This window comes from Acipenser ruthenus, chromosome 17 (assembly GCF_902713425.1).
Source record: "Acipenser ruthenus chromosome 17, fAciRut3.2 maternal haplotype, whole genome shotgun sequence".
NCBI lineage: Eukaryota > Metazoa > Chordata > Actinopteri > Acipenseriformes > Acipenseridae > Acipenser > Acipenser ruthenus.
In genome coordinates, this window is record NC_081205.1 from 5094578 (window position 1) to 5104797 (window position 10220).

The following is a 10220-nucleotide window of genomic DNA, read 5'->3' on the forward strand; positions in this document are numbered from 1 at the left end:
AGTTCGCTCCAATCTACAGTGTGGGTTCAGAACAGTACACTGTTTGGAAAAAATACTGCAAACATATTGCCTGGTGGGCTTTAGCGTTCTCTCATACCATGCACTCCCCAAATAACCTTGTGCTGTGATTCTATCAAAAGCATACCGCAGTTTAGTTATATAAAAAAGGGGGCCACTGGTACTGGATTTCTGGACCAGAGGGGTAATTGTGCTTTAGTGCGTTGACCCTGAGTGTAAACTGCCCTAGCTAGGGTTGGTGTCTGTCCCTGTTTTCCCTGGGTCGTCCTGGTCTTGAGGAAGGTGTCGCGGATTTCAATATGCCTTCGCGGAACACTAAAAGGTCGTGTTTTTATTTATTTATTATTTTTTAAAAATATTATCACGTTTTTAATCTTATGCTGCAACATCCATGAAGATAAGGTTACTACAGCAACACAGCAATGCCAGTCCCGTAAATTGAGCACAAGTTAAATAATTCAAGATAACATTACTAACAGACGCACAGTATTAATTGGTTGCCAGTACTATAATAGTAATATTAGCAGTGTTACCTATTCGATTACTATAGGAATTATAGAGTATTTTAATTTCAGCTACCCTTTGATCTTTTTTCAACTTGTGACCTGTGCTGTTGACATCTGCTTTCATATTACTTTGACAGCAAGCCTGAAATGATATTCATCCATTATTTGTAAAATATATAGTTTTCGTATTTGGCAGGAGAAAGGATTTTGGGGTGCCAAGGCTGGGCCTCTTAAAAGTTTCCCATAGTGAAAGCAAAGCAACGTGTAAGAAAGCATAGTGAAAGCATGGTAAAGTGTAAATTAGGGTTGTAAAGCCCCGAGAGGTATGGTAAAGCATTTTAAAACACGGCAAACCAGGGTAAAGTATAGCAAATACACAGTAAAACCATGGGTAAAAACAAAAAAACCGTGCAAAAATGCCGCGGTAAATTTATATAAGGGCCACGCTGGTCATCTGGTTGAAGAGCTGGTTGAGCTAGTTTAAGCTTCTCTTTCAGTAAATCTATATTGTTGTCTACACACTTTAATAAATGTAGTTGCACCTGTTTGATATACCTCCTGGCTATTGAGAAATCAGATAACGTGTGCTCCAATCCCAAAGTCTTCAACTACAGTATAGTACTGCCAAAGAAAATGCAGTAGTTTTAGCAGTACTGTGGGTTAATTCTCTATGACAAAAAATAGTTTTACTAAAAAGAATAGACGTTTTATTGAAGCTTGCTGCTGTTTTAAGTAACATTAACTCAAGTGTATTAAAACAACAAACTTGCTCTCTTGTCATGTGATTAGGGAATTCCTCGCCATCTCCAATCAGCTTCAAGATCCTGCTTCCTGGTTCCGGTTCCAGGTTGTTGTTGTTACAGTGATGGCGGCGGTGCCAGCTCAATCGCTCCGGGTGTCGGAGATCAAGGACCTGGCTGCACTTTTCGAGAGGTACAGCACCGATGAGATCCGCGGAGTCGAGCGCAAGGTGCGGGGGGAGATCGAGCAGAAGAAGGAAGAGCTGCGGCAGATGGTCGGGGAGCGGTACCGGGACCTGATCGAGGCGGCGGACACGATAAGGGAGATGAGCCAGTGTTCGGAGAGTGTGGTGCAGTCGGTCCAGGATATGTACCGGTACTGTCACAAACTGAAACAGAATAAAACCGGGCCTGTCGCTGCCAACAAAGTGGAGGTAAGGAGATCGAACATATTTACACACGTAACGTGAATGTTATTGTTACCTGCTTTTAAAGGTGAACTCCGACCCATGTTTTGCAAATATCATTTGTGCGCTCCAAATGTTCCAGCAACTATATGAAAAGGTACTGGTTTACCAAGTGCCGTATTTATATAGCTAGTAACTTCAGTTTAAGGGGAGCTGGAACACGATAAAGCAATAGACAAAGGAGAAATATAGTACTGTATGTAAAATTAATAATTTCTCAAATAGGTCTATTACGCAGATATACCAACAGGAGGCAGTGCAGGACAAATCCTGGGATTTAATTAGATGCTGTCGTGAAGTTTAGAAAGTTTTAAATATGCCATATCTGCCATGTCTATTGTGGTACATTACAGTAATGTAAATAATAATAATAATAATAATAATAATAATAATAATAATAATAATTATGTATTTTCCCTTTCAAAAAAAAATGTAGACAAATGATTTACCATTGAGTACCTCCTTTCCCATAAACTATTCGAAACTATAATTTAATTAGAAATTATGCTTTGGGACATTCTGTATTATCACCATTGCTTTAAAAAAAATGAATGTAGTTCATTTAGCTCCAGTGACTTAAAGTCTGTGTCTGTTTTTCTGTGCCCTCAGAGCCAGCGTCCGTCCCAGGAGAAGTTCTACAGCATGGCTGCTCAGATCAAGCTTCTACTGGAAATCCCGGAGTGGATCTGGAGCTCCATGGAATCAGCTCAGTACCTGCGGGCCACCCAGCTCTACCTGCTGTGCTGCCACCTGCACAGCCTGCTCCAGCTGGAGTCCAGTGGGTCCCACTACAGCCCAGTGCTCTCCCGCTTCCCCATACTGGTGCGGCAGGTTGCAGCCTCGGGGCACTTCAGGTACAGCGTCACACATAGTTAGGGAAATGATTCACATTGCAGGGGTAGTAAGAACAGAAAGGAACATTTCTGAAGGAGAGGAGGCCATTTAATCCATCAGTGCTCGTCCGATTCCTAGTAGCTGGTTAATCTAAAGATTTTGTAATGGATCCCTGTTATTCATAATAACAACATGGTTAACTTTCCTTTCCATACCCTCACCACTCTGTGTAAAGTGTTTTCTTTCCCTGCTGTCCTAAATCTGTCTCAATTTCAATGTCCTCTGGTCCTGGATTCTGTGCTACGCTTAAAGTATTGTCTGGGGTTGACTTTGTCAACTTTTAAAGCCCAGCTATGACCAACATTTAAAAACATGGGGGTTATTTTTAAAGCTTGGTAAGTTTTTATGTTTTTAGTTCTGTAACTAAGCAAACAAATTACATTGTGTGCCTGAGTACTTAAACAACAGAAATAACAGGGCTAAAACAGAACCGATATTCAAGATGAAATCCAAAAGCAGATGTATTGATTTGGAAATGCTAAGTGTGAGGGATTGAACTCTGAATTGACTTGCATACTGTTGGGTCCACTCCCAGGTCGACCATTCTGCTGGAGAGTAAGTCCCTGCTGAAGGGGAGGGCGGTGTCAGACCAGGCCATCGCTGAGGCGCTCGCGTCCATCATGCTGCTGGAGGACAGCTCCCCCCGACAGGTCCTCGCTGACTTCCTATTGGCCAGGAAAGCCTCAATCCAGCAGCTCCTGAACCAACCACACCACGGTAAGACTAGCAGTGGAAACAAAGGGACTGAATATTTATGGTGGTTTGACTGCTTAGTTCCGTTTGCTGTTCCATTTGAACTGCAGACAACCAGCAATCTGTTTTTAATAAATAACCAAAGAGGACCTGCACAATGCTGCTCAGGTGTAGCGCAGTCCCCATCCAGGAATGAAGAATGTTACAAACTCAAGGAAGTACAAACCTGACATGGGTCTGACTCTCTTCTCTCCCCCAGGCTCTGGTATCAAGGCCCAGGTGTGCTCTCTGGTGGAGCTCTTGGCAACCACTCTTTACCAGGCCTACGCTGTGTTCTACACCCCCCTTGAGGGCCAGCTGCCAGACCCTGCCCTGAGCTCTGGTCTTCTCTTCACCACATTGGAGACCGGCACCGCTCCAGCAGGTACAAGGGGGGCAGCATTTCTGAACTGGTGTACTCGTTTCACCTGCAGTATTTGAAATTCAGATAGAGGGCACATGTTGCTTGATCCAGTTGATGGTGTTTGTATAAGCCGCTGCTCCCTCCCCCAATCCCCAGGTAAAGGCGTGAAGGTCCTGAACAATGAGATGAAGTCTGGCAGCTGGTTTAAATATCTGCCGTCCTCTGTCACTGACTTCCAGCCAGTGCTGCGGACCCTCGCTCGCCCCATCAACCAGGACCACCTGAGAGACACCCTGCTGCAGTGGATCAACATGTGAGTGGAACGTGACCACACACAGAGGCCCTGCTGTGATCACCGGGAAAGAAATGGGACTACCACAAAGTCCCTGTATTTATCTAATTTACTTTAACATATAGACTGTAAACTATTCAGGCACATATCATTGATCATTCAAGTACATATCAGTGATCCGTTTTTGTCATCCATAAATTCAAACGCTTTCCGAACTTAAACTTCACCTTGTTTATTCATAAACAAATGGTTACATGTTGTATGACTTTTAAAGCAGGCACGGGTATGGAAATGCCAGCTGTGTAAAAACTTAAGTAACACTGCCCTCTTGTGTCCGCAGGTGTAAAGAGGATATCAAGTCGGGGATCTCAAGCCTGCTGGTGTACGTGAAGAGCCTGAAGGGGCTGGCGGCTATCCGGGATGCGGTGTGGGAACTCCTGACCAGCGAGTCGCTCAGCCAGCACTGGGGCTTCGTGTGCCAGAGACTGCTGGAGCACCCCTTGTCCTTCTGGGAGGACTTCCTACAGCAGCTCTTCCTTGACCGCCTGCAGGTAGGTGTCTGTGCAGGCTCAGTGGACAGACGTCTTGTATCACAGAAACAGCATTCACAGTCTTGGCTAGGGAGAAGCTAAACAAAATGCCACCTGGAACTTGAACACCACACTGACGGTAAACAGGGATCTCACTGTAGTAATACGCAGCGAACTCTACTTACTGTTTCTGTCATACCTGTCTCAGGCATGGCTAATGATAAAACATAGCTCATTTGCTCAAGTGACACTAAATGACCTAAGCTTTTGTTCAATAGAAAATGTGACAAGCATGTCAGTTACCTATCGCTTTGTTTAATTCTTTTCCACACTGATTGTTCTTTTTTCAACCCCAAAGGCTCTGACTAAAGAAGGGCTGGATGGGATCTCAAGCAGCTCCAAGCAGCTGCTGGTCTCAGCCCTGCAGGAGCTGGCAGCCAGGCCGGCGCCGGGGGGGCAGGGTAGAGCAGTGCAGTTTGAGTATGACATCGCCTCCTTCCTGTGGTCCGAAGCCCCCAGCGACCTGCTGAGTGACGCCGCCTGGGTGAGTGTCTCCAACCGCAGCCACCTTCTCAAGAGCGGTCTGTCCATGAAGGCCCAGGCCCTGACTCCCTGCATCCAGAGCTTCTGTGGCTCCCTCGACTCCAAACTCAAAATCAAGCTGGACGACCTCCTGTCCTACTTGCCCCCTGAAAAAAACCTGAAAGACTCTGCCGACCCACCCACTGGCTCCCAGCTGAGAAACTCTGCCTTCGACCGCTACGCGGATGCCAGTACTGTGGAGGAGTCTCTCCGGGAGCACTGCCTCTCCTGTGTGCGCTACATCCTCTCCTGTGTCCAGTCGGAGCTCAAAGCTGCCCAAGATAGGCTGCAGAGCTCCAGCAGGTACTCTCCCTTAGACAGCAACCTCAATTCTGTCCTCTTCATGGCCCGGCTTTGTCAGTCCATGGGAGAACTCTGTCCCAACCTCAAGCAATGCATCATGGGGAAAGCGGGCGATCATGTGACCAGGGAGACGACGCGTATAGGGAAGAAGCTGGGGAAGGGCAGCAGCAAAGCCCCCGAGGTGAACCCCGCCCAGGCTAGGTGGCAGGAGGTGAGGGAGGAGCTTCTTAAACACAGCATGGAGGCCTATCGCATCTGGAGCATCACTGTGTCCAAGGTCAGTTCAGTGTGGGCATCTGTAGTTAGGGGTGCATCGGCATTTCTTTATATTTACTTTATGTGTTCTCAATCTCCTGCTGTATAGTGCGCCCATGTACACTATCAGGCTGAATAATGAAAAGTGCATAGAAAAACCTCACAGTCTGATTTGTCATACTTGCCTTCATAACTTAGCTGAAAATCACAATGGTGTTACTGCCAATATGTACATTGTGTGCACGTGATACAGAGTGGTGTGCAGAGTATATGGGGAGTATATGCATGTCACCCAGTCCAGCTGCTGACATTTGATGCAGAAAAATCTCTTGGAGGTACTGTAACAGCTGTGCATGTTGAAATGTTTTCTCTCCCTCTCTCGCCCTGCAGGCTCTGGTTCATCGCTTCACACTGACACTCCACTCAGACACTGCAGGCTCCATCCTGGCTACAGCCACGAACTGGGAGGAGTTAGAGATCCAAGAGGAGACAGAGACAGGGAACAGCGTCACTTCAAAGATCCGCCTGCCTGTGCAGGTGGGGAGTGGCAGGACCTGGTTAAAGTTTACGCTGCGACAACAGCTGGACATATGGACAGAATTGTATTTGCATTCTTCAGATGCAACCAGTTTCCTTGGCCCTTTTTAAAGTTTTTTTTAATTAATTTGTACATTTGTTTTCCCCAGCCATCTTGGTATGTACAGTCCCTGCTCTTTCACTTGTGCCAAGAGGTGAACAGGGTCGGAGGTCACGCCCTGCCAAAGGTGACCCAGCAGGAACTTCTCAAGGGCTTCCTGGATGAGCTGATCCCAGCATACAATGAACTGGCTTCAAACAAGCACAACAAGGTTGGTGAATTCGTACTGCACTGGACGAATTAGGAGTATAGCATTGATGTTACAAAGATAGAGATTGAGATACTGAAGACACTCAATCGTGAGATGAAGCTGTACTTAAACAAGAAGCCGATTGTGGGTCTGTTTTGTGATGCATCTTACACTTTGTCCTTTGCTAAGTTTATATCCCCACTCATTTCACCTGGAACCTATTCAGCTGGATTTCAACCCAGGCCTCTGGGGCCGGTTTTTCAAAACTTGTGATCTGGATAACAGTGATCCGGATTTTATAATCGTATATTTTTTGATCTAAATTACTAGCTAGCTGATTCGAAACTGATTTCTCTCCTGTTCTCCCAGCAGGACAGTGCCTTCCCGATGACGCAGAACCGCTCCCTGCAGCTGCTGTTTGACCTGCGCTACCTCACCATGGTCCTGAGCGCACGACAGGAGGAGGGCAAGACCCCCCGCACACAGCAAGACCCCAGGTACTGCCCAGCCCTCTCAAGTCAGGGCGGCTCCTCACTCAGCATTGTGTAGCCTAACCTCCATTCTCTTTGCTCTGTGTCTGCGTCAGAATCCAGCAGGTCATTGAAGCCTTGGAGAGCCACATTGACCCCTTCGATCTGGATGTCTTCACTCCTCCCCTCAACAGCAACCTTCACCGCCTCTCTCAGAGAACCTCAGTGAGTTCTCCCACCTGCCAGCAGTCTCACTTCACAGCCTGATACTGTCTTATAAAATATACAACAAAGTATAACTGGAAGCGGATTGCATTCAGTAGGAAACAGTTCCCTACTTGAAAAATATTTAAATAGGAACTATTATTCTATTCCTAAGCATTGCACTCTATAAAAATGCCATTTTACTATATTACAGACATGTTTTAAGTGTAAAGACACATTTTCAAAGAACTAGGAAGTAAAGGAGCAGTTCCATTGTTCCTTGTTGTCAGATACCATTCAAGTATTTATTTTCCTTTGTGAAACTTGCTTTTGGACCCTTATTTCTGGTTATCTGAGTCACTATTAAAGCATAACTAGAATACATGTGCAATCCAGTGCTTTTCAGTAGCACATGCAGAACAGAAACTGTAGGTGGTACCAGTTAAAGCAGGTTCTAATATTTTGCCAAAATAATTGCTGTAAACTTACACGCAAAGAGCAAGCAGCCAAGTTTGTGCATCCAGACTGAGCAATGAGTTTGTGTTCCTGTGTTTTGGGCAGGTTCTTCTGGGGCTGCTCACGGGGACAGAGAAGATGTTCACCAGCCGGAGCACCAACGTCAACTCCCAGGAGCCTTACAACATCCTGCCCCTCTCCTCTAGCCAGATCCGGTGAGTGGGGAACCAGCTACTGCATGTACCTGTAACAGCTGTTAGAATTTGATACATAAAGGGGGGAAATCACAAAACCTTTTAATCCAAATAACTTTTTTTTTTCTTCTTCAAAGAGAAACAACTTGAACTAAACAACTGGCTTCTTTATTATTTTATCGTATCACTTCAATTGGTGTTTATCTCCTTTCAGAGGAGGTTTACTTGGTTCAATTGCAGCCTTTGTGCTAAGGCTTTACGAGGAAAGCTATTTTTAAAAGCAGGTATTATTTGCAACTAGTATCAGTGGAATGCCAGATATTCAGTTTGGTAAATCTGTATTGTAATGTTCTTTTTTCACATTAATGATCATGCCCTCGACCTTCTAACAAATCCACAAATGTGCCCGTGGTCAAATAGCTTAGGAGGACTGCTGGGCTAGGAGGTACTGGGTGAAGGCACTAAAACGATTTCTCTCCCAGATTCGGGCTCTTGCCGCTGAGCATGTCCAGCTCTCAGAGAGCCAAATCAGCCACCAGGGGTTCAGAGGTCAAGAAGTCCCAGGTTAGTACCAGTTAAGAACGGCTAGCAATGTGTTTGTGTGAGTCACTAGAAAGAGTTGAGGAGGTGTATTGTTGTATTGTTTCCAGATGTATTGTTTCTGGATTCAAGATAATAATGTGTCGGTTCAGATAAGAAAGAGCACAATATAGAGTGATCAAAGTCACATGGTGTGACCTTTCAATTACCATTTTCAAGTTACGTCACAAGCATTCTGCCAGTGAAATGAGTTTGATCGCTTTATGACTGCGCTCTCTGTATTCTAGTTTTGCCTTCTGTGTCCTGAACTTAGAACACATACAACCCGTGAAATCTAAGTCTCAGTTTGTGAAAGAGATATGTGTATTCAATGCTGCTGTTTTCCTTTGCTCTATTACATATGTGGTTGCAGCTCCACTGAGATGCCTCCTTATGATCTGCCCTGGATTCTCATGTTGGTACGATGAGCTCTGTGTGCAGTGTGCTTACGGCATTGGGGGGGGGAGACAGAGAGACCCTCTCATGATTATGCACTCTTTGCATGAAGCTGTGTTTTTTTGCACTACACTGTGTGGTTTCTTTGCCTTTTAAGTTAGGCTTGGTCTTGTAGGAGCTGATAGATGCCATTCTAATGTTCTGAGTGCAGTAGCATTTTGTTAACAGCTGATAGAGCTATAGAAACAAAACTACTTGAGGAATTTATTCAAGAGAATAGTAAAAAACAGTAGACTTGGGGGAAGAGTTATGAAAGCACCATGAAGATGTTTGTTTGATTTATTTAAATCTGTTACAAGAAAAGATTTTGGTTTTCAGTTCCGACTCTGCTATGCTCCCTGTGTCAGGAAAGTAAACCAAAAATAATAATAATAATAATAATGGTTTTCCTTGCGTACAAAAAGTTACTTGTCATAAATTGGTGGGCAGCTTTGCAAAGCTGGTGCCCAAAAGCGTCCTATTTGCAAATTGTTACAAATGAGTGATGAGGAGGTGGAAAAAAGGTAGAAACAAAGATGATTGGGGCCCTTTCATTGCAGGGTTTATAGTAAGTCTCTGTGGATGTTTAGCTCTATAAAGTTGCATGGCTCAAGTTTGTCCAATTAAGTTTGTAGTAAAACACAGACTGAAAGTCCCGCCTTCAGCTGGGGGTATATAAAGCAGTGACTGACTTGACCTTGCTGCTTCTAAGCTGTGTGATTCTTCTGTCTACTGATGCTGTAGTTCAGCCTTCCCCAAAGTCCTATGAAATTCATACTGATTAAACTGCAGCGAATCCTAACCCTTCACTCACAGACCTTGCTCCCTAATGACCTCATTTGGAGAAGGTTGCTGTGTTGTTGCTACACCATCATGCATGTCCCCTTGATCTTGGGCAGTGCTACCTGGGAATTAAGTAACAACTTGGTGTCTCCAACATGGTGTCTCTTCACAGAGGTCACCTGTGTCTGCTCCCCGAGTCGAAGAAACATTCCGACCCGGAAACCTGTTCCGACAGCTTGCGTCCCAGGAAGAAGAGCCGGCCGCACCCTCCCTCTTTAAAATGGGCTGGCTCTCCAGCATGACCAAGTGAAGGGAAGCGTTTCCAGCCTGCCACAATGGTTTTAATGAATGTACAAACTGTCTAATAAAATGTATATTAATTACAGCGGTTTACCTTGTCTTTTTGTGTTTAGCATCGTTCCTATCTATGATTACCAAGACTAGACTATTATTATTATTATTATTTATTTCTTAGCTGACGCCCTTATCCAGGGCGACTTACAATTGTTACAAGATATCACATTATTTTTACATACAATTACCCATTTATACAGTTGGGTTTTTACTGGAGCAATCTAGGTAAAGTACC

The 10220-nt window shown here is 44.8% G+C and overlaps 1 protein-coding gene across 4 annotated transcripts; it reads left to right on the plus strand.

The window, feature by feature from the left end:
• The first annotated feature begins 302 nt into the window (after nucleotides 1–302).
• Nucleotides 303–10016, plus strand: LOC117423442 (conserved oligomeric Golgi complex subunit 1-like). Of its 4 annotated transcripts, XM_034928835.2 has the most exons (16): nucleotides 303–340; nucleotides 1314–1698; nucleotides 2341–2585; nucleotides 3161–3342; nucleotides 3578–3742; nucleotides 3878–4034; nucleotides 4354–4564; nucleotides 4902–5705; nucleotides 6074–6220; nucleotides 6370–6531; nucleotides 6880–7007; nucleotides 7097–7205; nucleotides 7746–7855; nucleotides 8317–8398; nucleotides 8787–8832; nucleotides 9804–9915. In XM_034928835.2, the coding sequence occupies exons 1-15, from the start codon at nucleotides 318–320 to the stop codon at nucleotides 8793–8795; spliced, it is 2919 nt and encodes a 972-aa protein (XP_034784726.2). In that variant the 5' UTR covers nucleotides 303–317; the 3' UTR covers nucleotides 8796–8832; nucleotides 9804–9915. The 4 variants fall into 4 exon arrangements, with proteins under 4 accessions (XP_034784726.2, XP_058845826.1, XP_058845827.1 ...); XM_058989843.1 differs by lacking the exon at nucleotides 8787–8832 and having other exon boundaries at nucleotides 9804–10016; XM_058989844.1 differs by lacking the exon at nucleotides 8787–8832 and having other exon boundaries at nucleotides 6883–7007; nucleotides 9804–10016.
• The last annotated feature ends 204 nt before the right edge of the window (nucleotides 10017–10220 follow it).